The sequence below is a fragment of the Vidua macroura genome, chromosome 28, assembly GCF_024509145.1.
Source record: "Vidua macroura isolate BioBank_ID:100142 chromosome 28, ASM2450914v1, whole genome shotgun sequence".
Classification (NCBI taxonomy): Eukaryota; Metazoa; Chordata; class Aves; order Passeriformes; family Viduidae; genus Vidua; species Vidua macroura.
Window position 1 is genome coordinate 233,635 of NC_071598.1, and position 27,402 is coordinate 261,036.

General features: G+C 42.2%; 2 protein-coding genes across 6 annotated transcripts; one reads left to right on the forward strand and one right to left on the reverse strand.

Moving 5' to 3' along the window:
• Window positions 1-81: 81 nt before the first annotated feature.
• Window positions 82-10,548, reverse strand: IKBKB (inhibitor of nuclear factor kappa B kinase subunit beta). 3 transcript variants are annotated; one of them, XM_054000597.1, is made up of 21 exons: window positions 10,430-10,548; window positions 10,263-10,357; window positions 9,421-9,538; window positions 8,586-8,655; window positions 8,088-8,176; window positions 7,542-7,631; window positions 7,058-7,182; window positions 6,620-6,727; window positions 6,225-6,354; window positions 5,569-5,763; window positions 5,190-5,304; window positions 4,728-4,851; window positions 4,335-4,486; window positions 4,160-4,221; window positions 3,588-3,697; window positions 3,280-3,329; window positions 2,665-2,764; window positions 2,332-2,479; window positions 2,016-2,143; window positions 1,204-1,294; window positions 82-646 (listed from the first exon to the last, which is right to left on the reverse strand). In XM_054000597.1, the coding sequence occupies exons 1-21, from the start codon at window positions 10,532-10,534 to the stop codon at window positions 578-580; spliced, it is 2,274 nt and encodes a 757-aa protein (XP_053856572.1). In that variant the 5' UTR covers window positions 10,535-10,548; the 3' UTR covers window positions 82-577. The 3 variants fall into 3 exon arrangements, with proteins under 3 accessions (XP_053856572.1, XP_053856571.1, XP_053856573.1); XM_054000596.1 differs by having other exon boundaries at window positions 3,259-3,329; XM_054000598.1 differs by lacking the exon at window positions 7,542-7,631 and having other exon boundaries at window positions 3,259-3,329.
• Window positions 10,549-10,617: 69 nt separating this feature from the next.
• Window positions 10,618-25,675, forward strand: PLAT (plasminogen activator, tissue type). Of its 3 annotated transcripts, XM_054000599.1 has the most exons (15): window positions 10,618-10,734; window positions 12,341-12,577; window positions 16,777-16,878; window positions 17,888-17,927; window positions 18,333-18,464; window positions 18,855-18,968; window positions 19,334-19,508; window positions 20,080-20,171; window positions 20,443-20,617; window positions 20,956-21,041; window positions 21,480-21,675; window positions 22,149-22,285; window positions 22,374-22,514; window positions 23,933-24,081; window positions 24,925-25,675. In XM_054000599.1, exons 3-15 carry the CDS (start codon window positions 16,798-16,800, stop codon window positions 25,081-25,083), a joined length of 1,677 nt encoding a protein of 558 aa, XP_053856574.1. In that variant the 5' UTR covers window positions 10,618-10,734; window positions 12,341-12,577; window positions 16,777-16,797; the 3' UTR covers window positions 25,084-25,675. The 3 variants fall into 3 exon arrangements, with proteins under 3 accessions (XP_053856574.1, XP_053856575.1, XP_053856576.1); XM_054000600.1 differs by lacking the exon at window positions 12,341-12,577; XM_054000601.1 differs by lacking the exon at window positions 18,333-18,464 and having other exon boundaries at window positions 10,620-10,734.
• The last annotated feature ends 1,727 nt before the right edge of the window (window positions 25,676-27,402 follow it).

Consider the following 27,402-nt stretch of genomic DNA (forward strand, 5'->3'; position numbering starts at 1 on the left):
AACATTCTTACACCTCTCACGTTTCAGTGACCTCCACAGTGAAAGCAGCTTTTTCCATTATAGTGTTATTGAGCGCATCAAAAAGAGCAAACCAAAAGTTTACATGTTTTAGATAAGTTCGTTCCCATACAGGAAACAAGTATTAGGTAAGTACAACCATTAATTACACTTAAAGAAAAAAAGTGCAAATCAGCAAAGTTAAGAAATTAAGTTCACAGTTCATTAGGAAGGTGACATCTACCAGTGACTGGGTTTTGGGTATTGGGTCCATTGTTCATTAGAAAGCCTAAAATGCAGCAAAACAGCCACAGGTGATGCCTAAGGGAAGATTTATCAGGACAGAATATCTGCTGTCTTAAGGCACAATTAAGAACATTTTCCAAGCAGTTAAGAACAGGCATTCCCTACTGTATCTTTGTGAAAAAGTGACAAGTGGATACTAAGAACTAGGCCGGATGTATCACATAAGCAATTGGTGACAGTAGAAGAAGGCAGTTGATACTCCCTTCTCAGAGGCAGCAGCTTTTCACAGTTGGCTTCCCAAAGTAGCGTGGCTTCAGAGGCAACCAAAGTGATTTTACATCTCGGTTTGTCCTGGACTGTTTGTTTCTTCTACCTGAAGCTGCAGCCAGCTCCAGTCTAGAGCCTAAAGAATAAATGAAGTTCAACGCTAACTTACAGTCGAGTTTTCTCTAGAATAAAAGTGAAGCATGTTAATGAGTTTAAAAAAAATTACTATGAACAAGTTGGTCAATATAATTTCATGATGAGCCACATGACTGCTATCAAGGAAACACTTAACCTACTTGCACTCTACTATTTTATAATCTTTTTAATATTCTGCATCATTAAATTAAGCATCCATGCCCACCACTGTACTGCCACCCAATTTGTACTGCCACACAAAGTTAAATTTGTGTGCAGCTCTGCAGTATTTTCGTACAATGGCCAAGTGCTTTGCCCCATCCTTTACTGTTCAGCACAAGTTCCCAGCATGTGGCACCCAGTCTAGGCAAGCAGAATATGTCAGTCAACAGATTATGAGGGAACAGGTGCTTCCTATCTCTGCAGCTCCTACTTGCCTCTTGTCCAAGAGTAAATTGCAGATTTCAATTAGCTATATTAGTGGTGGCAAAGTTGCAGAAGCAGAACTTTGAAGCCATGCACTTCCCCAGTCCATTTATAGAAGAATGAATACATTACCAAGAAACTCTGCTCTTGATCCTTCATTGTGTCATGCATCACATTTTCTAGTTGGCTACAAAGTTTCTGAGATTCCAGCAGTAGCTCCTCACTGAAAGGGGCAATTATTACACTATTAATTTCTATGACAGTTTAAAGAGATGTTGCCTCTATCATGAAGAAATATTTCTGGCAGATATGCTGCAGAACACTGAACTCAGTCAGGTCATAGGCCTGTAATTCATACTGCAACTTGAAAAGTTAGTGGCAGCCCCTGAGTTACTACACAGGGGAAAGGAAATGTATTCCAGGATGGGATTGGGTTCTTCTTATGTGGAACCACAGTTGCTAGAGAAAAAGCTGAGAAGCCTATAAACTTAAGGATGGAGCAATATGCAAATAAACCAGAGTCTCTCATTCCAAGGAGTGACCCAGTTCATTTAGGCAAGCCAGAACTACACGTGCTTCGTCACAGCAGTCTCCTCAAAGATACAGCTCAGCTACTATGACGTTACATGACAATGCTTCAACAGTTCTTGCTGGCAGTGAACTTCCAAGTGAGCCCAACCATCTCAGATTAAAGAAGAAAACCAAAAAAACACCGTTATTACTGAGGCAGGGGGAAGTGAAGCTATACATGATTCCCCAATTTTTATAAGAAAGATCTGCAAGCCTCAGGAAGTCTTTACTAAGTAAACCAAGACTGCTGACAATGCAAGCTGAACATGAAGTACAAAATATGAGAAATGCTGTGTGCCATTATTTCACAAAGTAGGAAGCCCAGCTTTGTAGTGCTGGCATTAGCAACTGAAGAAGTCCAGACTTTGCCTCACCTTTTTCTTACAGAGTCTGATAAATTGTATGTTCCAGAAGGGACCTGCAGCAGCAGCTGACCCGAGCTACCAAGACGAGATGTGTTCATGCTCTCTGGACTGCCAGTAACAGGACCACGTACTTTACTCTGAAGAAAACACAGAATATTCAGAGTCCAATTATTTCCACTAGTTTTCAGCAGCCAGGAACATGAGACAACCTGGAACTTGGCTTTAATACAAATTCAAAATAACCATAGGACATACTCAATTTACTATTATTTCAGTAACCTATGCTACAAACTATATTCTTGGGTTAAAGTGGAGTTTTACTTACACAAGCGATTTTCAGCAAGTTCCACAGTTCTTTCTGTCGTTTCTCCTGAAGCCTAACAACTGTTTCCTCATCTTCACTCATCAGAGTCATCACTTTCTCCACTCTGGGGAACAAGTCCAATGCCTTCTGTTTGCAAACTACAGTTTTACTATTAAAAAAGTAAAAACTTATCAGATCACATGTGGGCCACTGCAGTAGGACAACATTCCTGAAGTTACTTATTTCCTGTAACACTGCAAGATTTCATTAGCTGTATGCATTGAGTTTTAAACCTTCTCTTCCTGGAAGAGAGAATGCATTCTCTCAGCTCTGAAGAAAATCTACAAAGCTCACCTGAGCTGAGCATAAATGACTCGAACTTTTTTTTCAAAGGTCTGGATTGCCTGTAGGAGCAGTCGTACTATTTCCTGGCTGTCACCGCTTGTCCTCTGATCTGGAATGAGAGTCAGTATTACACAAAAAGGTAGGTTTATAGGACAGAGTGTGAAGATTCTTAGTGGCTTGTTTCCACTACTGCTTCAATCCTGAAGCATCCAAAGTTCAGGATATGCAAATTTGTGTGGGATGAATTACACTGAATTTTGACCACCTTCTTCAAAATTTAAAGAACTTGAAAAGGAGAGTTGGGACTGTATCAGAGGAACAGCCATGTCTTTTATCCTTCCTACACAGAAGCAGCAGCATATGCTTGTGGCAACAGCCTGCTCTGAGAAGAGCTCCAGAGGAGTTTTGAGAACAGCTTACAAAGCACCAAGAAAGGAAAGCTGGCCTAGTGTGAAACTGACTCCCTGATTCCCCTCTGGAGAAAAAGGCAAGTCCAGGAGAGTCCATGTGCTGCTAGTGTCTGGGCAGGCCTAGAAGGCAGATAGTTTTCTCAATGATCATTACTATATCTCCAAAGTTTCTATCCACACAAAGCAAGCTGACCTTGAGTAAAGTGTCTTTTACCTCTTGGCTTCTCTCTCAGTCTTCGGTACAGCTCTCTGGCTTGTTCTTCTCTAGAATAAAAAAGCAGGAAAAAACAAAGGGTTTCCAAAGAACCAAAATGAAGAACAAATAGTTTGAGAACTCAAATCTTTTCTATACCTGTCTGCTACTTCAGACCAATGACAGATGAGTCAAAAGCCATCTTTAGTGTTAAAGTCCTCCCAGTCCCCCATAATATGGGTGGAAGTAATAGCCCTTTCATTGTCCTGTAGTAAGTAAGCTTAGCTAGAAACACTCCTGCATCTGAAGGTCAAGGCAGTTCAACTCACAAATCCTCCAGTGTTCCTCCTTGTTTACGACCTAGTGGGCTTCTCTGCAGGTCCACAATGTCTGTCTGCAGGGCCATCATCCTTTTCACTAACTGGTCCACATCATCCTCCTGAAAGCAGGGTAGAACATAAGCAACAGAATAGTCTCATACTTAAGAGACACTACCACTCACATTGGTTCTTCCTTTCTCATTCATATTTCTAAACACATATTTCTTGCTGTTTGCAAGATGCAAACAGCAGCCTTGGCCAAAGACAAATGAGAATATGAGTCACTTCAATTCAAGGAAATTAGGTCGGTGCTCTTGGATAAAACTTCCAAGACATTTTTGAGGTTTCCCCAAGATCTCCCTCCTTCCCCTAAGCCTTACAACAGAATAAGCTTCAGGTAGTACAAGTAATGTACAAAAATGGTGCCACACAAACCAAGGCAATGTGAAATCTGGAATCAGTCCGAACACAAGGAGTTTCTATTGAAGGCAGGGACAATGAAGTAAAAGGGGGAGGAGGGGAGAGATAATAAACACAAGCCTCTTTTTCTTTATGATAAGCCATTAGATTTAGAAACATACCCGCCCACAAAGTTCCACAGCTTGCTCCATCTCTTTCCAGGCAAACAGCAGCTTCTCAGAAGCTACAGGAATCAAAGAAGAGTGACTGGCTTTCTCAGGTTCACAGAGAAAGGGGTAGGTGTTTTTGTGAGCATAAAAGGCATGAAAAGACCTGTTTGCAAGATGCTATACTCACTAATTCCGAATTCAATCTGCTCCTTATACTTTTCCAGATCAATTTGGATGCTTGTTTTAAAGAAGTCCAGCTTTGCTTTCAGCTGCTGAGAAAGGGAGGCCATTGAATTCTTCATCTTCGAGAGGGTACTATTGTAACGCAACAGATTCATCCTGCATGGACAAGAAGGTCCTGTTAGCCTCTAAAAATAAAAATCCACCAGGCTTCCACTTACATCCAAAGTAGACACTTGAGATAGCAGTGAGGACAAATGCAGTTGTGCCAAAGGGCTAACTCTCAGCTTTTCATTAATTGCTTACAATCATGGGCTTCCCCATTCCAACAGGGTCCCATTTCTGTCTTCCCTTTCACCAGAGCACAGAGATAAGTATTTTAGAGAAACTGCCACCGTACATGGCTGCTCGCTGCCCCTGCTGAAGACGGTTACAGTCCTCTTTCAGCATCCGGATTGTGTGCCAGATCTGACCCCACACTTTCCGCAACTGGAAAAAGTGGAGATTCTTCTTTGGATCCTGAACTGAAAACAGAGGAGGTGGGGAAAAGGGAAACGTACGTATCAACATGAAGCCGGAAAGTTGCGTTATCACAAAACAGACCAAAACATTGGTCCTTTGAGGGGCATGTTACCACCTGCAAAGCCTAGAGCTGGATAACCCCTGTGCAGTGCCCCCAGTATATCAAAATCCAACACTTCCTTTTTTTTAGTTATTCTGATAAATTGAATGAATGACAGTCTATTTTACTTGCTTCTTGACGTAAAAGCTCCCTCTACTCTTTGTACATGACACAGACTGCAGAACACGGACACCGCTCTCAACACAGACCCCCGCCATTCACATCAGAGAAAGTCCTTACGGATGCAGTCAACGCTTTCTGGATGAGGACGCAAGGCCACCTGAGCCTCATAGGAAACTTTCTTGTTATCAAAGAGGAAGAGAAGGTCCGTGTCTGCAGCTGCAGTATCATTCACCTGCAGAAGACAAAAGACCCAACTAGGTTTTCTCAGGAAAAGCAAGCCTTGGTAACACCGTAAACAGAACAGTCCTCCTCAGCTAAACAAAGAACAACATCAAAGGCAACAGGGTGCCTATGCACCTGCATAGGTGCCTATGTTACAACGGCTGTCAGGTCTGTGAGGTTACCATGGCAAAAGCATGCCAAGTCCTGTGATCCCAAATTGAGAGCAGTGTCTTCTGATTCACTCAAAAGCAAGAAAGGGAGTATCCAGACTCACCTTGCTATCAGCTGTATGTTTAGTGATCAGCTTCTGAGAAAACAATGCAAGTCCTGCTTCCTGCAGTAGTTCCTGGTCCTGTTCTGGAATTCCTGTATCTGACTGAATCCTGGCCTTCACACTCTGCAGAGTCTCTTCCTCTGTCACAGGGTAGGTGTGGACAGTTCCCGTAACCATGTTCAAAACATGAAGCAACTACAAGAAGAGTAGCATGGCATAAGAAAGATGACCAATATATCTTCAGCCTTAGAGCAGAGATTGAGGGACTGAGACAATGATCACCAAAAAACTGTTCAAAGCACTTGGCAGACTCAAGAAGTCACTCTGCAGCTACTTCCTAACATTATGGCAAAGTTCTTCTCCTCCATCAAGTGAGAGGACAAGAATGGCAATTAAATACCTTCAGCTGTAGAATCCTCTATCAGAATATGGAACTAAGAATGCACAGAAGCATTTCACTACTCCTAATAAACTCAGGGACTATTTGTCCTCAAAGAAGGAAGAGGAAAGCACCCGTCACTAACTGTCAGGAGACAGTTCTGCCAGTTTCTGCCTCACTCTTCCTCCTAAGTCTATGATTCAAGCCTCTCCTCTCACAGACTACAGGCAACTACTCTCTGGGAAACTTTTCAGGGCAATATGGACCTACTGCTTACCTTCAAGTTCAAAATGTCATCCAAAGCTTTGAAACACCCATTGGGTCCATATGTAGGATCTGTACCTCTCTGACGTGGGTGCCACATTAACATGAGTTGCAGCCATTTCTCCAGCCTCCCAGACAAAACACTGAGCAATAAAAACCAGAAGGAGATCAGAAGAGGTAAAAGTGCATTTGCAGTAACCATATGGCCTATTCTGTGTGGGAGGACTAACAAAACTCCCCCCCACTTCTCCCTATCACAAAGGCAGAAACCAAGACTATACAAGTCTGACAAGCGATAATAGTACTGCCTGTGTTATGCACTCAATTTATTCACAGATTAACACAGTAAGGCTTGGTCCTTTTGCAGAAGAATCAGTTTATCTCAGCACAGCAATTTCTAGTACTCACCTGTTCAGATTGTTTGGGCAGGGCAGACGGCTAGAAAACTTGACTTCTCCAGATAAGTCCTCTGAAACAACAATATCCAGCTCACTCTTCTGACGCACTTTTGTATGCCTAATGTAAGCAAGCACAATGGTGAAATAATTGCCTGCCTCTCCCATCCTGCAAGTTAGTAGGCTCTTAAAGCTACTCTTGACAGACATAATACAGATGCCACTTTGATTTCTGTTATCTGCCCTGCAGGAGTCAGCCCTTATCCCATAGAGCAAGTATCAGGAATGTTGAACTTGCTCAGGTGGGTCAAACTCCTGTGAAGGGGGTCAGTTTCCATAAGGACAAGGAACATAGGGATATTATCCTCAGAATCAAGGGACCACACTTCTACTTCCTGTAAACAGGAAAGTCACACCATGCCCACTTATCACCCAGCCACGGTTCACTCACCATTGCACTGGCTGCCAGTTGGGTAGGAATGGTCGGAAGCCTGTAATGCACTCAAAGGCAAGTGTGCCGAAGCTCCAGTAATCCACTGTCACCGTATACTTCTGCTGTTCCAGCAGCTCTGGAGCCTGATACAGTTTACACACATGAGACAAAGCCACCCAGCTCTGAGCTTTCTCTATCCCTTAACATCTCATTAACATTTGTACAAACCATTAAAGACATTATTGAACACTGCCTCTCACACGCTTTAAGACCCTCTTGGAGTGAGCAGCATTCCTGGTTACTGGCACTCCTGCTTATTTATAACAGAAACAACTAGCAGAAAACCCAGTGTCAGCAAAAAAACAGTCACCTTCACTAGCTTCAGCACCACAAACACACCCCATACCATGCAAGTACTTAATCCCAGCCCAAAGCTTGATAACAATTAATTCTACCCCACTAGAAAGCAGTAGCTGCTCTTCTACCTGAATTCCTTTCTTACCAAGTACTGCAGAGTCCCAACAAAGGATGTGCATAGGCTACCCTGATCCAACTCCTTAGCATAACCAAGGTCAATGATTTTGTGTATTAACTGAAACACACAACAGAGAATAAGAATGCTAGACCAAAGTCCTGTTAAAAGAAAGAAAAGGTTCAGCTCTTCAAAGCTATACAGGAAAGGTGCCAGTGAATAGACAGAAGTAGAAATGGGAGACTACTGTAGATTCCTAAAACCACAATGAATTTGAAGGTGTCACAGCACACTTAGCAGTTCTGCATCTATCTCCTTCCAATCTTAGGTCAATCAGTACAGTCTGGCTCTTTCCTTAATACCTGAAAGTCGAAATGTCAGGTGTTAACAGATGTCTAATACAATGTCTTATCTCAGCTGCACACAGAATACTATTCATCTGACACAGTGACCTGAGACAGGTGTTATCCTGGGCTGAGTGCTCTTGCAGAGGGACCATGTAACTGCATGAAGCACATGCATGTTCCTTGTAAGCTTACTTGTCTGTGCAAGCAGAGACAACTGCTTCCTGCTTACCCTTTGTTCTCCTTGCTGCAGCACAATGTTCTCTGGTTTCAAGTCTCTGTGGATGATCCTGTTCTCATGAAGGTATCTGAGAGCAGAAGCTGAGACACAAAAAGCCAATTTTAAGAGCATAAGTAACAGTACCTAGCACGAGCTCAGTAAGGATTCAGCACTATCTAGTAATAAGCATGGCTTTCACATAAAACCTTGTACAATCAAACATACAATGAAACACTAAGTGTAAGGTGTAAACTTAACATCATAGAACTCTGGACACAAACTGAGTTCTCTGAGTGTTCCCTCACATTCTTCCTTTAAACTGTAGTAACACTGGCTAGCTTCCAGTAGGCAAGGACCTCCCCAGACTGCAACACTTTGGTAGACGATCAAGATCATAAAAGGTCAGTCTAAAACTGAGTCACTAAGGTCACTGCTGTGTATTTGGAGAGTGGATTCACGACTAAAAGAGTTTCTGTAGCTCAGACAACTGAAGGTACTGCTACCACTTACCAATGTCAGATAACAAGATAAGAATAGCTTCTTCCCGCAAGCCACAGCAATTCTCCAGCTGGTTCAGGTACTGCAAGTAAGCAACACAGAATGCGGTCTTTCCTTCCTCTACCCTGAGTGAGGCCCACAGTCCCGCAAATTCTCAGGGATACAAGAAATTTCAGCAACGGCAATTAAATTCTCCAGAAGCACAAAATTGTATGGACTGTGACCTGTGGTAGCAGCAATTACAGCTTCGTAATTAAATCAGCCTTAGTTTAATTGCATGGGAGGATAAAGGAGCAGGTGAAAGAAGTCACTGTCATCCCATTCTCATCCTTCTGTTTGTTCCATCCCTCTTTGCCATTTCCCCTGTGCCTGCCAATATCAACTCCAATATCAGGGCTAAAGTCTGTGTTTTAGCTATGGGCAGATTATAGCAAAGGTCAGAAAAGCCTTAGGATTAGAACTATCATGTGTTATTTCTTCCTATGATAGACAGGAGTTAATCACTTTCAGGAAAGGTACAGCCTACAGATGCACCTACCCTACAATGGTCTTGGCCATACTCACATACTGTTGCACATCCCTTACGCTTGCCCTCATTGTTTATGTGCAAACTCCTCAGAGTGTCACTTGCATCCAAAAAAAATAAAAAGAGTTTCACAAAGCATTTAAGTCTTCAAAAGCTGAACATAATATCAAGGACCAAGCCACCAACACCTGTTGATGCCATGACTAGAATTGGGAAGCATCAGGACGTGAAAGCAAAAGTTTTAAGGGAATACTTCAGTAGAAAACCTAGGATAAGATTAGAAGCTGATCCATTCCTCGGTTACCACCCCAGGGACCTCACCTTGCGGAGGTCTCCACCTTGGCAGTACTCCATGGCCAACAATGGCAAGTCATTTGGTGCAAGCTTCTGCATCCCTTCAGGGACATCGCGGGCAGCCACCACATTGGGATGGTTCAGTCTGCAGAACAAAAATTAGGCAAGTATACGTGATGTTCTGCAACTGCTATACAGTTTCACGTGTTCCTGGTCATCACCTGAAGTCCTCTATGGTCACAAATCCTTTTAGAAACTAAATTAGGGAATTCTAAAGGTTTGCATCTTTCATGGATCTAGACTCATTCCAACTCCTGGCATTTCACATGCAAGACTGTGTTTCTTCAACACACATGCATTACAGATCTGTCTAGAAGGTACAGCAACAAGCCTTGCAAGGAGTGCAAGGCAGTCTGTTGCCACCGTCCAGAAAAGACCCACACTGCAATCAGACCACTACACCCGAAAATGTTAATCTAACACCCCAAGGGACTGCCCCAGCACAGACATTAAGTCAGGCAAAGCAGCGGTTAGGTAGCAGCGTTGTTGTAGCGCTGATGGCACAGCAGACGAGCCGAAGACGGCAGTGTGAGACCCAAGTGTCAGCACAACGTGAAGTTTTCTTACGCGTCAACTTCCACGCACCTGCCGCAGCGGACCGGGCACCTCCCGGAAGGGGATCCCTTGGCGGCCGGCGGCCGAAAGCCTCTCCCACCATTTCCCTCAGCGCACCCGTCAGATCCGCGCTCCAGGGCCGCCTCCGCCACGCGTCCCGGGGCACTGACGCGACACCGCGCAGCGACCCCTCCGCCCGGCCCGGCGCAAGCGGGCACCGGCCTCGGCCCGAGAACACCGCCGCCCCGCCTCACCTCTTCATGATCTGTATTTCCAGCGCCCAGCGGTCGCGGTTGCGCGGGCTCAGCTCCTGCCGGCACTGCTTGATGGCCACCTGCTCGCCGGTTTCCTGTGGACACAGTAAGGGTTGGGCTGAGCCCGGGTCCCGAGCCGGGGCGCCGCGGGCCCGGCCACCGTCTACCTTGTTGTGCCAGCGGATGACGTTGCCGAAACCGCCGGTGCCGAGGCGCTCCCGCATCTCCCAGGGCCCGCAGGTCAGCGCCTGCAGCGCGGGCGGGCGGCTCATGGCGGGCCCGGCTCCGCTCCGCGGGACCTGCGCTTCCGGCTCCGGCGCGAGCGCCCGCCCTTAAAGGGGCCGCGCCGGGCCGGCACTCGGCCCGCTCGGGGCCGCCCCGGCGAGGAGCGGGCGAGTCGCGATCGCCGTGGCCGCGATACCGCGTGGAGTCAGGGGCTCGGGAGGAGAGGCGAGAACAGCTCCTGGGCTGTGTAAGTAAAATTGCAGAGTTGCCGTCTTCTTCCCACAGCATCTCCAAGATCTGCCAATCCGGAATGCACCATTTGCTTTTCCCACCGCACCGCCCGAGCCAAAGCGCTCTTCTGGGCATTACATCGGGTTTGGATATTTCTTCCTTCTGGGCTGGCTGGCGTGAGGTGCTTTAATACCACTGCAAAGACGCACAACAGTACGGGGGTGGAAAGTGCACTCCAAGTTCCACGACAACTCCAGTCGCCTGCGCTGGACCTGCCAAAGCCACCGGCTACAGAGGTTCCCGTCAGGGTGACATGGGCCTGCTGTGGGATGTCATGATGTCACACTTCGTCACTGCCATTAAACAGTCCTGCTGAAATTATCCTGAGGGTCAACTTAGAGAAAAGCCAGTAGATGGTGCTTGAGAGAGCACTTTTACTGCTGGCTTTCCTAAAATATGTTAAGCTCTACAAATGGCACCACACGGTGTAGACAATTATAGTTGTCCTTAAGCTGTGAAAAGACAGGAAATAATTTCTGAAATCTTCCCCCATGGCCATCAGTTTGTTAGCATCTTTAATCTAGAAATCAAATGGCTATTATAGCCCCTACTCACTCAGCAGTGTTCAATCTCAACAACTGGAAGTCCCTTCCAGAAACAGTCAAATGCAGCTACACTTAAATCAGATTTATGGCAGTAATGTATGTTATCACCAGCACTGTGACTCTTGGAGAAATAAATTTGATAATCTTGACATAGATCTCCATGCAGATACAGAGTACTCAGTGTTTCATTACCATTATGCAAAAAAAACAGTGCTGTGCTTTCCAAAAACGAGGACTCCATGCAGCTGCTTCTGAAAATGGAAGTCCCTCACATACTGGTTCTTACATCTTATACTAAATTCTGTCAGGAGCTTGATTGCTAGTGTGTCGCACACTAGTGAATCAGTTTCAAACAGGTAGGACACATTCATCACTTAACAACTGCAGCAATGACTGTTTTCATAACAGTGCCCTAAGATCAGCTCTAAAACTGATCATCACATTTGTCTGCCACACTTAGATAACTGAATACCTCATGACCACATTCTAGTAAGTAGATCTTCATTTTCTAGGATGAGTAATATCATTGAATATGTAACTCTGGCCCTCAGCATGCTGTTCCTTATTTGTATCTAAAGTTCTAAGAAGTTTTGCTCATTTAACTTGAAAACTTCCCTGACACTTTCTTTTCCCATGGCTCTGTTCAGGGCATGCTTTGCTCCACAATCATCAGGGCCTCTCTGCCAAACATCTTAATTAGGAACACAGCACACTACACTTGTGTGTGAAACAGGAGTTTCTCGTTTTTAGGACTAAGTCTACATAATGCAGACTTCTAATTATATTAGAAATAATACAGCTGTGCATTCAGTCACACTCCTAGAAGCATAATGGGACGGGACAGTTCTTTGTAAGGGATACGTACTATTTTGTCATTGAACAATAAAGTGTTCAATGGGGAAAAAATTGTTTTGAAAACTGAATCTGCTCTCTGACTGGAAAAGAGAAAGAACAAAACAATCTGGCTGTAAAATCCAGCAGCATGCCAGCAAGTAGCTTTCCTCCCGTCCCGCACAGGGCTCCGTCCCCGACAATCCGGACGCCAGACGCCTCCCTGGACCATCCCCTAGATGCTCAGGAAGGGGTGGGATGCGGACAGCACGCCCCATGGCCCAGCTCCATCAGCACGCTCCACCCCCTCGAGTGGCGCTACAAGTAGGACAGAGAGATCAGAGCAGACACACAGGAAACACAAACCCAGACTGGTCTGGAAAGAAAATCATCAAGACAATACAGAAGAGAAAAAGCAAAAAGGTAGGCATTACTCTGCACCTGTTTCAAAAAGGGCATTTCCTGTTTTCAACATCAGTGGCAATGTCATTAAATAGTATTAAATATTATTATTTAATAAATCCCAATTTAATAAATGAAGCACCGTGATAATTAACTAACTGAGCTATTGCCTTCCTGCTTTTGAAGAAATTCATAGTGTAGGTAAAGCTAACTTTCAGTTGTTTCAAGAAAGCTGAAGCTTTCCAGAGAAAGGGCTGACAGCGTTAGGCTCTGACCAGTTAAGCAAGGAGTTTCCTGCACGAAGGACATTAGCAGAAGAACTTAAGAGTTATGGACAAATAACTTGATGATAAAGTGACACAGAGAACTAGCTGCAAAAGGAGAATTTATCTAATCTTCCCAGTAGGAGATGAGACTATACCTTTCACCCCAGGTTCCAAAGCATGATAATGGAGGGACACAGAGGAGGAGGAGGGTGCGTCATCTTCACTTCTTCCTAAATATGCTTCTCCTTAAATGTGGCCAAAACCACAGAAAATACTGAGAATGATTCCAGAAACAAAGACTTTAAAATATTCAGTTCCTCCAATGTCTTCAAAGACTACAGCATCTTACTTTTGTTTTCTTTTGGGTTTTTAGCTCTTTCCCCCAGAAACAGAAGTCTTTTTGTTGTATTTTAAAAGAGAAATAGTTGAAATCTGCTATTCATCTGCTTGGTTCAGAAAAGGGATACAGAAATGCTTTATCCAGAAGGCAGGAAAAGGCAGCAAGGGTCTGCAGTCTGTTGCTTCAACTATATCAAGATAGCTGATCATCATCAAGAAAGCTATGAGGGCTATAGATTCAGAAACAACGTATTTTGGAATAGATGCATTATGTCATTGGGAGGAAAGAGAGCTACTTTTAATTTTTGCATCTATAGATGTTGCACTTAGGGACACGGTTTAGTGGTGGATTTGGCAATGTTAGTTTTACAGTTGGACTCAATGATCTTAAAGGTCTTTTCCAACCTAAATGATCCTATGATTAATGACTTTTTGTTCACATTTGATAAGTTAAAGCTCTTTTTTAGGTCTTATTCCACATAGGTAAGATAATGCTCACATTATTACTGTTTAGAAAGGCTGTTAGTAATAATAGGTTAATATGTGGGATTTTAAGTGTTCCTGTTGATGATGCTTCATCAAAAAGAGACAAATTTAAGGTATCACATATTGTTATGTCCTAATGTACTTGAAAGTGTAGAATCAAAATGTCAGAACATCACATCTATTGGTCTAGTATTTTTGATCAGAAAGACGCACCCTGTTTATGAGAGTCCTAACAGATGCACATTGCTTGCAGGTTTCTGCTTGGAGCTTTGTAAACATACTTTTCAAACAGTCATATGATTTCAATTTGACAGCTTGTCATTCCAGTTGACTGGCCTAAGTTGTACCTTTCCCAAAACTGAAAATTAACCTATGGTGACATCTGTTACCAGTTTTCCATGCATAGTGGGACAGCAGCCATCAGTGGATGGACAGGTATCCCAGGGGGAGAGGTGGGGGAAAGGCTGCAGCACTATAAGCTAAGATAGCCTGAACAGGGGCAACAGAAATCAGTGGAAGAGAGGATGTGACATCTGATGCAAAACCACTTTAGAGAGACTACAGCATTTTGCAGTATAAACACTTGCTGTGTATGGCTAGAACCTACTTGTACAGATGAATGTATGAGATGAACTTGATTAAGCCATGCAGGTGCTTTTTAAATAGAGATTCCTCATGTCAGTCTTCCAGGCAAAGAAAATATAAAAAGGACATTTTTACGTTTAAAAGATGTTTCTTGCTATCCCCTGAAAATGATCTGCAGTTTCCTGCTGGTTTCAGGTAGCTAGGACTTCTTCCAAGATACCAGTTAGGCCAGCTGTCCTCCCACAAAAAGAAAAAAAAAAAAAAAAACAAAACCCAAAAAACTCCCACAAACAAACAAACAAACAAACACCCAAAAAACACAAAACAAAAAAAAACTATTTTAAAATTTTTGGGGCATCTTAGCAGGTACCTCAGAAATAAGGTCTCAACAGTTCTTTACCATGCTTCCCAGGCAGGAATTCTAACAAGGCAGCTCAACCGTGATTCAAGTAGTTTCACTGAACAAAGCTTTCCTTGAAAGCATCTTAGCTACCAGAATCTTGTTTCTTACAGTTGTAAGAACTGCAAGCCTTCTCCACAGATAACAACAAAGATCCTCTGTGATACCAACAATTTTCAAGTTAAAACATTGCCACTGTGGGATTCAGAACACAAACCAGCGTAGCTGTAATAATGAGCCACAGCTGCAGGGAGTAAGTATACTACGCAGGGTTACAGCAGAAACCAAGCGACTGGATGGCAGTTCAGATCATTCACTTTGGCTTTGGGAATGCTGCTGATTTAGTTCAGACTCAATTGAAGTTGAAATTGAATGTTGAAAATCAATTAATTGAAAATGACTTGTACCACTTCTAAAAAGGCTTGCTATACAATGCAAAATGTTTCCTAAGAGGTGAAAAATAGCTTGAAAGTATATAAAAAGCATACTGTGAAATCTATGGACCAATACAAATCACTGAGAGATGCACCAAATTATAAGGATTTTATCATCAAGATGTGACTCAAAGATAAAGTGTGGAGTAATTAAGGTTCTCGGAAGTTGTTCTTGTGAATCTTTTCAGTCTGACTTGCAACTTAAGTCCCCTCTTTTTGCAGCCTGATGATGAGAAATCACATCCTAAATTATCCTGTTGTACTCCTGATTCTGCTTCAGAAACTGGACTATTTGTGCCTTTTGCTTTGAACAAATTTTAAAACAGACAAACAATGAAAGAAACCCAATGATAAAACTACTAAAAAACCACAGAGTCTTTTTTACTGAAAAACCATATTAGCCTTGAATCCCAATTTATGACTCATGTATCATACTTCAATTTCACCAGCTGTTATCCAGCTGCCTTCTCTGGCTTTATATAAACAGAGTCTGAGCTCATGATTTCTGGAAGTAGTAGTTTTTCTCAAATAATTGGGTTAGCTTTCTGCATATATCATAGATGATAAAAAGGTGATAGTGTGGGCAACAGTGCCTGAATATTATTTAAAATATTTGGAACTTCAGGGCAATCCTAGAGACTGGAAATTAAATTGTATCTTCTTGTCTGTATCTTGTGCCTGCTATTGTATCACACTCCCAGCTCTTGGTTTGTAGAGGAGGTATTATATTTTAAAAGGAAGAGAGAAAATGGACTTCTGGTGTGGGACTTGTTCAAAGCAGGGGGGGTCGGTCCACCTCATCTACATCACACCCTCACAGTCTCCCACTAGGGATCAATGAAGGTTCTCTCCCAAGAGTACTGATATAGGAGTCAGACTATGTAAATTGATTTGGAGAAAGTAGGAACTCTTCCTGGTGGACTGAGGAGGGCTTTGAAGTGTAAAGCTGCTGAAGGGATTAGGGGGAATAATTATAGTTGTGACTGCATAGAAGTGACATACAGAAAGATGCTGCAACAAATAAATGACACTATCATAACAAAAGCTAACCTGCTAGACCATTGCCATGCTCTGCCTTTTTTAGCAAAAGCATATGATAATAGCAAAAACTAAAGGCTTATAAGAGACACAGCAGTACTGTCCCCACCTATCATCAAGCAAAGTCATTTTGCCTACACATCCTCTACACAAGAGAGAAGCCGTCACTCTCACCCAAAGCAGCAGTCATACAAAAAATGCAAATGCTCACTGTTACCATAAACTGACCCTTCAGTAGATGTCTGTGTCTCCGCAAGAGATCTCTTAAGTAGGTGTCAGTAATCTGAATATCAGTTAACTCATTCAAATCACCATCAGACAAGCCCATCTCTCTAATATTGCACACGGTACTGTTGGCATCCTGCAATTTAGGGAAGAAGTACTTGGAATTTACTTCTGTCTTATTCCCCAGAAAACACCTTCTCAGTTTCCTCCAGACATAAAAAAAGTGTGCTTTAGCTTCTAAGTCTATCAGGTAAAAGCACATCTGGGTCCAGTCTAGCAGTTTCCCCAGGAAGACCAGGATAGTTAGACCAGACAGCTGAGAAGTGAGGGGTTGAAAACGTGTAAAAAGAACTTTCGTAATTTAAAACTTTCATTTAAAGTTACACCTTGAACTCTGTTCACACCGTAAAACTTGTTTGTTCAACATCTTTTGTTTTGTCTCTGTAGATAATTTGAGATTTGGACCTGATGTGGAAAACACTCAAAATGGAAGGCAAACTCCCATGTCTCCTTCTGCTGGTGGGAGTAATCATGACTGCCCAGTGCCAGGTAAGAGGCTAATGCATCAAATAATTCTCTTGCCATCTTCCTGTGTTTTCAGCAGCACTTCCTTACCATTGACTCCAGCTGTCTGCATCAGGCAGAAGGAGAATCTGCTTAGCTCACTAGAAATCAGAGGAATAAATGTTACAAAGTAGTCTACCTCTTGTTGTGGATGTGTTATGTGTTATCCTGGCTGGTTTTCATGTCAGTAAGCAAGTGGCTTCTCCAGATAGTATTCATGTATTCACTGTCATCTTTCCTTGTTAATAAGAATTCCATTGTAACCAGCCTTTCATTTTCTGTGGTCATCATCTTCATCACTACTCTCACTTAAAACTGGACATCAGTGGTTCCCTTGTCCCCTCACTTTAAGCCTCACACCGCACACAACTTGAGTAAATTCTAAAATGTTTACTCCCTTTCTCAAAAAATTGCTAGCCCACCCTTCCTCCTTTTTTTTGTCTTCTTTCTTTTGTGGCCTACTCAAAGAAGCTTTCTAAATTGGTTTCTTCCATAAAACTTTATCCAAAATATTTTATTTAATTGGCTGCAGGAAACACATCTCTTAAAGATAATCAAGCTACAAAGTCTTATGGGGAAACTGCATGTCAGTGAGCAAAAGTGACTGCTTTTTGAATTTACCTTGGAAATTATTTGCTTGAACCTCCTTCAAATAGCAGAAAGCTGACAAGCTTTAGTTAGCATTTGCAATGCCCCGAGAGCGCATAATGACTTCACACACAACGTGAGTACAACACATCTCAAGTTCACATCACTCAGATGACAAGCAATCACATGGTAATCCGTGGCAACTAAATGTTTTACAATTCTTAGGAACCCATAGTGAGGTACTAGAGGCCCTTTTCACTGGACTGTCTGACATGAGGGTAGACAGTTCCCCAGAGCTTCCCTGATTTACATGCCCTCAAGAAAAAGACTGAGTCTTTGAAGATACTTGTTCTCTCATATTTTTAAGAGAGCAGTTACTCACAGAATTAACCTTCTTTGCTTGCAGGGCTTACACATGCGTTTCAAACGAGGAGCCAGATCTAGAGGTAAGCCAGGCTAACTAAAACCATGTTAGCTGGAGCAATATGAACACAGGAGAGGAAAGCAAATAATGTTGAAGAAACAGAGCCTGAAAGCTTTTTGTCACGGTTATGTGGATGAGAGATTCAGAAGGCAAAATACCAGACCATTAATACCATCCACAACAAAGTTTTCCCCTCCCTCTGCTCTTCCTGAAAGAAAAAAAGGCCAGTCAATAGTGGAATAGTACATCTGGCAGCACAGCAAAGAAAGAGATCGGACAATTGTGGTCTGAGAAGGAGAAAGGGCAACCCATTAGACAGATGCTCCGATCACAGATACTTTTCTCCTGGAAACAGAAGGGAGTCCTTTTGCTCAGCCAGGTCTTTTCCCTTAATCTCTAAAAGAGGATTTCCTTTCTCTGATTACAGCCATTTGCACAGATAATTCATCCACAGAAATTTACCAACACAGGGGGACCTGGCTGAGGCTTTCAGGGAGCAGAATAGAATACTGTAGGTGCGACAGTGGTCGGAGTCGCTGTCACACTGTGCCTGTCAGAGGTATGTATGACAAAGAAAAAAGAAATGGTGATTGTCCATCTAATCATCCTAAAGAAGAACTCCACAGTCAGGGCCAGAGTTACTGAGCAGAAAATTTGTCTGGGAATAGAAGAGGATAGAAATGAAAACACTGTACACTGTCTCGGGCAGGATTAAGTGGGAGTGGGCACGGGGCTGAGGAAGTCTAAGAAAATATATGGAAAAAATGAAACAAAGAAAGAATGGAAGCACTACATAAAAAGGCTGTAAGAACATGGCAATACCAGGTGGGTAGGGAAAAATGGAACAGGCTAAAGGAGACTGACAGGAAAATGGAAGATGTGTATACATTGCCAGCTTCTTGCTTCTGTGAAATCTAACAGTATTTCCTGGCTTTTGCTTATTCCACAGTCTGCACTAGAAATAAATGCTACAATGGGGGCCAATGTTCACAGGCATATTATTCCCCACAGCTCTTCATCTGCCAGTGCCACCAAGGTTTCTCAGGGAAGCAGTGTGAAATAGGTGAGTATATCACATCAACTGCTGTGAGCAATGCTGTTGATGTTAGCTATGCAGTGCACAAGGATAAGGTATCCAGAAGTTCCTGCTGTTGGCTAAGCTCTCTAATAAGTTGTCTTTTTTATTCTAAAGCTAGAATAACCAAAGAATTTTCAAGGACACCTGGGTTGTTCTAGGTGTCTCTTAATAAAACTGTAAATTTTGCAACTGAAGACCTTCATGTACACTTACAGTCTGCCTGACAGAGCATTTTCACTGACTTACTGGACAAGATGTCTGAGAGCCAGATTTAAACAGAACAGAGACTGGGGAAGCTGTGTGGGAAAGACTTTGGATGCTGTCCTTACATTTTGTTCCCTTTTGTTCAGATACTGAAGTGAAATGCTACAAAGACACTGGAGTAACATATAGGGGTACCTGGAGCATGACAGAGAGTGGAACTGAATGTTTAAATTGGAATAGTGATGGCTTGGTGAACTGGATGTACAGTGGCCAAAGAGAGGATGCTGCTGAGCTGGGATTGGGCAATCACAACTATTGCAGGTGAGAGGTTGATGGCACACAGGTCAGAGCCACAGGAATCAACCCATTCAAAGAGCTTGGAGCAAAGGGAATGGCTGCTTGCTGTAGTCTGATTCCAAGCGGGGAACATTCTGCACAGGTGCAGATACTGTGCAGCCCATAAGCAGTAATTGCAACATCTGCAGACATATCTGAACTTCAGGTCTTCCTAGACTGGATGTTTATGGCAGACTACAAAATGCAAGTATCTCTCACCCCACAGGTTTCCCTTGCCCCTTCCCAGCCCTCCCTAAACTCCATTTGTTATTCAGTTTCCTACTGCTTCATATCCTGGTCAAAACTAAAAACATAGTGTTTCCTGTACATGACCTAAACTGCACAAACATGCTGTCCACTCCTGCTAGCTACTTGACATCTCATCTTCACTTCAATGTATTCAACAGTTTTATAATTAAAATAGGAATTCTAGCAACTTCTGACGGTTCAGCCCACATCTTCACTGCAGAGCAGGACTAAGTTAGTGAAGTAAATGGCCTACATGTCACTATTGGCAATAGCTTTATAATGATGCATAATATTGTAACTCTTTCAGAAACCCAGATGAGGATTCCAGACCTTGGTGCTATATCTACAAAGGGGGAAGGTACACCTGGGAACACTGCAGTGTGCCTTCCTGTTCAAAAGGTACATGCAGGGTACATACAGGGAATGGACTTTGGAATATCCATTATTCACTGCATATATAAGGGTTCTTTGTGAACTTGGGCTATTTCTGTAGCCTAAAAAGTTGAGACTCTCATGTTATATCATATTTAGGCTTTTAGTATTTATGACACTGAGAAAATGAGATACATAGGGGTAATATATAGATGCCTTGATAGAAATCACACCTAGGATTTCTATCTGAACTCTCAGGTCCACATCAGTCGGTTAATGTGCAGCTTTCTTACTGAAGTTAGGAACACCAACTGCAGATCTGGAAGAGGCACAGATTACCGCGGCAGCCACAGTGTTACCAGTTCTGGAGCTACCTGTTTGAAGTGGAATTCTCGAATCCTTGTCAACAAGCTATATACTGCTTGGAGAAGAGATGCCTACCAGCTGGACCTTGGTAGTCACAATTTCTGCAGGTATGTAGTTGGTTATAGAATAAAAAAAACCCCACCAAACTATCTTGCAGTAGTCTTAAGGCAAGCCTCTAGTTTTTTACGTGGATTAGTAAACACAGGAAGTACATTACTGGTGACAATGAAACTCACTCCCAATAGTAATTTTATTCCACCTGACCTATTTATGCTTCTCTAAGATCAGACTCCGCAAGTGCAAATTTCGTGTGTCCTTAGGGCCCTCTGAATCTCTAGAAAAATGAAAAAGAATACACTTGGGTCACAGTCTGACATCTTTAGGTCTCTGCAAACTCTCTGCAGATCTGATAATAAAAACAGCTCTTCTCTCTCTTATGCTGCAGGAATCCTGATAATGACAGCAAGCCCTGGTGCCATGTCCTGAAAGGAAATCAACTCACGTGGGAGTACTGCAATGTGCCTACTTGCTGTAAGGATACCAGCACTCCTGGTTTTTCTTTCTTTGAAGCATTACTGTCCTGCATGTCATCTGTATTAAAATAAGATCTGGAGAGAAAAAAAAGCTGTATTATACACTCAAGCGTCTTCCAGTTAAAAAAGAGCTGGAGTTAAACAAACAAGAAAACCGTTTTGGAGCAGAAAGAGATTCTGTAGCTCCACTCTCACAGAAGTGCCTTTTGGTCTGCCAGAAGGGAAGATTGCAGAAATGGAGAACAGGAAAGGCAGGGTTTCCTTACTGTATTTTTCAAATCAGAATACAAGTTTCCTAGGAAACAGGGATGAGTCAAATACTAAACAGTTTGTGGCAGGCTGCCTCAACATGGACTGGTGACGAGGAGGCTCTTAACCCTAACTCAAAGCAAGAGTGCCTGAACAAAAAGCCTATTTTTGGGTTTGTCATCCACAGCCACCTGTGGCTTACGGCAGCGCAGAGCACGCCAGTACAGGATTAAAGGTGGTTCCTACGCAGATATTGCGGTTCACCCATGGCAAGCTGCCATCTTTGTTAGGTATCACCGAGTACCTGGAGAGCACTTCCTCTGTGGAGGAATTCTGATCAGCTCCTGCTGGGTTTTGTCAGCTGCTCACTGTTTTGAGGAAGGGTAAGTTGAGGATTCAGTACTATTTGGGGGAAAAAAGTTTGCAAAATAGAAGCATCCAGTATAGCTTTACTGGAAGGGTATAAGACTTGGAAAAAAAAACCCTCTTTATCCCAGTAAGTCTGCATTAAAAGACTATAGTTAATTGTGCTGAGCATTACAGAGAGGCATTTAATTGGGCAAACTAGCAGGATGGCATTAAGGTACCACAGGAGAGTATCAGATATTTTAAGAACAGAGTTGTCAACACACAATGCAGAACCATCTGAAACTTGAGAACAGCAAGGGGCTGGCAGAGGAGCTTTGCCCTGATGGCTGTAAGCACACAGAACAAAAATGAAGGCAAATAGGTTACTTTAAAGTAAAAAAAAAAAAAAAAAAAAAAACAAAAAAACGAAGCAGACTTTCCAATAGCGCATCTTCAAGGGAAGGGTCCACTCCAGTAAAAACAGGAATAGACACTCTCTTTTCTTCAGCTTTAGTACAAATCAGCTGAAGATTGTGCTGGGTAGGACTTCCCGAGCAACTCCCGAGGAAAATGAACAGAAGTTTCAAGTGAAGAACTACACTGTGCATCAGAGATTTGACTCAGAAAATTTCAACAATGATATTGGTAAGCACTTTTCTGACTCTGTGACTGGAAGGTCATGGTTGGCTCAAGTTTGTGATTAATGAAGTGGGGATATTTCTTCCTTGTTCAGCTCTGTTGCAGTTGAACTCAGAAGCAGATGACTGTGCTGTTGAAACAGGCACTGTCCGCACAGCCTGCCTCCCCACGCCAGAGCTGCAGCTGCCTGACTGGACTGAATGTGAGATCTCTGGTTATGGCAGAAACGAAGAATGTAAGTAGAAGATACAAGTCTACATGTCCAGAGCTTGAGTCCTCTACCCTCAAAGAATTCAAGCCTTTAGCATCACTGAATGCGTAATGTATCATATTGGCTTATAGGAGCACTACAAAATGTACGTAGGAGTTACTCAAAATCAAGTTTTGCTGTGAGTTATTCATCTCAGTTCTGTCAGCTGCAGGGGTTGGTCTGTCAGTAGTAGAGTCTTCCTTGATACTCTCCACAGTACAAAACTAAAAAAAAAAAGGCACAACGAATAAGGTAGGAGAGACATAAGATTCGCAATCAGGGCTGCCACATCTGCTGTACTCAGTACATTTAGATACTGTAATTTTGACAGAAATCCATTTCTGTTAAGCCTTGATATACCATATAGTTGCAGATTGATGCATTATTCTAAGAGACATTGGTTATATAGAGATTAGCAAAAAAAAAAAAAAAAAAAAAAAAAAAAACCTAAAGAAATAACAATCCCAGATATACATTGAAAAGCTGGTTAAATTGTTTTTAAAGTGAACTATAACAAACAGAAAAAAAGCTGTCTGAAAGTGTACAAAGGCAGACCTGTATTTAAGCAAACAAAAAAACCCCAGCCCTTACTTTATTTTCTTCCTTTTCCATTTTCTTTAAATTCTCTAACTTGTAAACTTAGTAAAACTATGAAGCATCCATCATGCAAGACCTAATCAGAGTTTGGATCCATGGGGGTTTTGGAACAGACCTAAAGACATAGCATGTAAGGAGGGCATAAAGTATTTTTAAAGTGCTTTTAAAGCTGGTCCTCAGCACTGCTTACAGGGAGTACAGGATAAACTCTGAGAGGGAAATGATGCTGCAACTGTAATTCAAAACTCTACTGAATAACAACAATCCTGCCAACTTTCAGTTTTGTGCAATTGTAGCTATACAGGAGAATAAAACCGATATCCAAAACTGACCACCCAAATCTCTTCCATTCCAACATAAGTGTACCAGTTACTCAGTATTATGTATGACAAAGCATCTAACTTTTGTTAGTGCAAGTCTAATGTTAAAAAGTTAGGATCCTGTTTCATACAGTTAAGGAATTTTCATAGACATTTCCCATGGCTTCACTTTGATTGATGTAACTATGCAAAGATGACTTATCCACACAAGAAACCTGGCAGTCTTTAATTTGGAGCCTGCATAAACCTCTCTAGCTTGCTGAAGAAACAGTATTGTTTCTCAACTAGATTTAAGCTGTTCTGATTATTGAAGTGGAATACCCAAGATATAAAAAGACCCTTTAGCAAGAAAATTTTAGTTTAGCCACAGAGCTACTTCTATTCACTCTCCCCTAAACTATGGAAATGGAATTGCAACTTTTAAAAAACATATATATGCACATACGCAGACATATATACGTATTTATATTGCCATTTTTCTTCCAGTTTCTCCATTCTATTCAGAGCACCTGAAGGAAGGCCATGTCAGATTGTTCCCAGCCAGTCGGTGCATGGCACAGTATCTAGATAACCGGACAGTTACAGAAAATATGCTATGTGCAGGAGACACAAGGAACCTTGATGATGCCTGCAAGGTAAATCCAGTTCTGTTCTTTTTTCTTTTCCTTGTCTCTTTTCTTTTCTCTGTACTTTGAGCTAACTAAACAAAAAGCTTCAGAAAATAGTTAAAAGAAGTTACGCATTTGCCTACATGGCAGTTCTAGTAGGCTTTTGATGAACAGAACTGGTGGCTCCTCTTTCATTTCTCTTCCCCCACCACTCATGGAGAGGAAGGCAGGGAACCCTTAAGCAATCAAACCAGAGCAACACAGACTGAAAATCCCAAATACAGGAAATACCACAAAACTGAACAGGAAAATCCACCCCAGCATTTCCTAGTATTTTCTGTTATGTGAGCATGCAAAACACTCAGCAGGAGGTTCTGTAGAAGGAAAGGGGTGCCCCTCTACTGTAGAGAAAAGAAGAATAAAGGCTGAAAGGTGGTAGAGAGCAATGGCATGAGGAAAAAGGAAAGCATGCATTCAATCCATATCCTTTCTGTTTAAACAGCTATTTAATAATTTTGCTTTACTGTTACACGCAGCAGTATAAAACCCTTTGGATCTTTATAGCTTGAATAAGGGCCTTCCTCTCTTTGTTCTTTTCAACATTTTATCTGCATTTCATAAATGAGCTCCATACAAAGTTAGACACTTTAGTGTTACATTTTTCTGTGTCTCTCCCCATAAGAGGAGCATTGAGGGAGTCTGGAACATAAAAGTGACTTAGGTAAAAGTACTGTTACTAAGAGCTCTTGATTTGTGAGCATACTACACAGGGTATTTCTGTAAACACTAATGCACCCCTAAAGCCAGTGGGGGTGGGAAAAGCAATGCAAAACCAAAAGAGATTGTTACTAATCTGCTACTTCTCTGTAGGGCGACTCTGGAGGGCCTCTGGTCTGTATGAAGGATGATCGTATGTATGTGATTGGAATCATCAGCTGGGGAATAGGCTGTGGCCGCAAAGACATACCTGGTGTTTATACAAATGTGACTCGTTATCTTGACTGGATTCAGGACACCATGAAACTCTGAGAATGAAAAATGAACCCTTTCCAATCTTGCAACCATGCCCTCACAGCTTCCTTCTGGGTGCTTTAAGTGTGCTGACAGGGCTTCCTGTTTGTCCAGATGCTTATGACTTCTAGTACAACAGGAAGACAAACTGCAATGTGTGGGAAGGGCATGTTCTCGTAATACTCTCCCTATTACAGGTTATTAGAAGCTAATCATCCTTTTCCCCAACATCACCAAACTTTCATCTTGCATCAAAGCACATAAGTACAATAAAAAATTATTTTTGGCCCTGAGTGAATAAACTGAGAGAGATCCTGCATCTCTTTAGCAGCTAAATTGTTTTAGGAATGGGTGTGAAGTGAAGGGGACATTTAATTTCCTGAAAGCTTCATCTCCCTTACTTGGCTGTACAACTGGAAGACGTTAAGCTCTGTCCTTATACCATCTGACTTTGCTAATTTAAGCTGGTTTCAATAAAAGCTGGTTCCCAATAGAAAAAAACAAAAGCTGTAGGCATGGGCTGCTTATTTCCAGATCAATATACTACTTACGTCTTCAGTTTGGAACCGATTAATAAACTGAGTTTGAGCTTAAACTCTCTGAGCAAATTCAGGATGGCTTGCTTATTAAGACATTTTGTTCTTTCACTTGGTTTTGCTCCTGGTAATGGAATAGGTAAAAATTTTAACACTGGCTTGCTCTGCCACAGAATCAATGCATATTTTTTGACTATTAAATTTCTATGCATCTGATATGGAAGGAGAAAATATGTTTTTTAATGAAGAGTCACAGTTCAGGTTTTTGGTGTGATTTTTTTGTTGCTGTTGCTAGTTTTATTTTATTATTAAGCTAGAGAAAATTTAATTTCCCTTCATTTCCCCTAAGCCCACTCCCAAGCACTCTTGTGCCTCACTATCTTGGTATTCCCAAGCCTGCTAAATACCTGCAGCCTGTAAAACAGTCTAAACTATTTCACTGAGTAATGCAAGTCAGAGTCCTCAGGAAGGCAACTTTTGTTTTGCCATTCAAACAGTCTATTAAATACAATATTTGAGCTCAATGCGATCTAACAGCTGCTGATAAAATGCAACTGAACCACACCTGACACAGATCTCCTTTAGAAAAATAGAACCTACAAAATTGTAAGCTGCAGAGAACAGTTTTACCTCACAGCTATTACCAATTCTTGGAAAATACCATTATATGAAATATCCAAGCTGACAAAGAATGCTAGATAAGCCCTAGCTGCCATCTCTGCACTTGTTCCTTCCTTTCATCCCGGTCTGTCTTCTGAGACATCTTCTCTGTAGCTGACTAAAAGAACGGCCCGGAATCAACCCCAAATTTTTACAAATGCTTCCTTATCCTTCATTTTTTAATAGATCCTTAATCTGGGAGAATTACCAAATCCTTGTCCAATAGCTAGCATCTAGTATTCTCCAGCCTTACTTTAACTTGCATTTCATTTCTCAGAAGTTGCTGCAAGCTAGTTCAGTGCATTTAACTGCCTTTCTCTGGCTTCTTTACCCATTACATCCCTCCCTGATAAAAAGAAATCCCTGAGATGGTTTCCATCTTTACGTCAACTTTCCCAATTCTTACAGAGTTTTTATCCCTAACTTGTCCTCTTCCAACAACACAGTAGCACCATCTTGAGACAAGGTCTAAGAATAACGACTGCCATCTGCCTGCTGGCTTTCATCTGACTTTGCAACTGACATTGTCATATTCAAGTTGTTTCAGAACCCTAGTTGACATCAGCATCTTTTGTCATTGAAGTACACAGCTGCTCCTCATGCTTCCCCCGCAGAAGTCCTTCTTATGTCCAACTTATATCATTGAAGTCGTTGTCCATTTCCCTTCATGCCCTGCTTCATCTTCCATAGGAAGTTGCAGTCATCTCAGACTGGTATGTCATAAGGGCCTGATGCCCTAATGTATATAAGAAACCTTTCAATATCTCAAGTAACATGATTCACTTTAGCAGTAAATAAAAGATCCTTTAAAATTCAAAGCTACAAAGCCAAAGGACAGTATCAATACTTGAGGAGCAGGAAGGTGATGAGGTATTTAATTGTCTTCATAATCAAAGCACTGCCCTTAGCATGCTACCCAGCCCAGTAAACAAAAATGGTTCAGCTGCGTTCCTAAAGACATTTTCACTTGAGGTTCTAGGAAATGCTCAGCATTCCTTTTGGGAAACACTAAGAAAAATGACCAAGAAAGCAATTAGTTTCAGTTTTTCAGACAGCAATTTAGTCCCAGGTTTACAATACCAACCACATAAAGACATTTATCTCCCTAAGGCACCCACTATATACAATCAAATTGGCATAA

Excerpts from the sequence above, each read along its gene's own strand:
- IKBKB (XM_054000596.1), bottom strand. The coding sequence starts at position 10,534 with ATGAGCCGCCCGCCCGCGCTGCAGGCGCTGACCTGCGGGCCCTGGGAG. Across the intron at positions 6,728-7,057 it reads AACTGGCAGCCAGTGCAATG|GCATACAAAAGTGCGTCAGA; the intron begins GTGAGTGAACCG and ends TGCTTACATTAG. Across the intron at positions 2,480-2,664 it reads GTCATTTATGCTCAGCTCAG|TAAAACTGTAGTTTGCAAAC; the intron begins GTGAGCTTTGTA and ends CTTTTTTAATAG.
- PLAT (XM_054000599.1), top strand. The coding sequence starts at position 16,798 with ATGTGGAAAACACTCAAAATGGAAGGCAAACTCCCATGTCTCCTTCTG. Across the intron at positions 20,172-20,442 it reads TGTGCCTTCCTGTTCAAAAG|TTAGGAACACCAACTGCAGA; the intron begins GTACATGCAGGG and ends TTCTTACTGAAG. Across the intron at positions 24,082-24,924 it reads ACCTTGATGATGCCTGCAAG|GGCGACTCTGGAGGGCCTCT; the intron begins GTAAATCCAGTT and ends ACTTCTCTGTAG.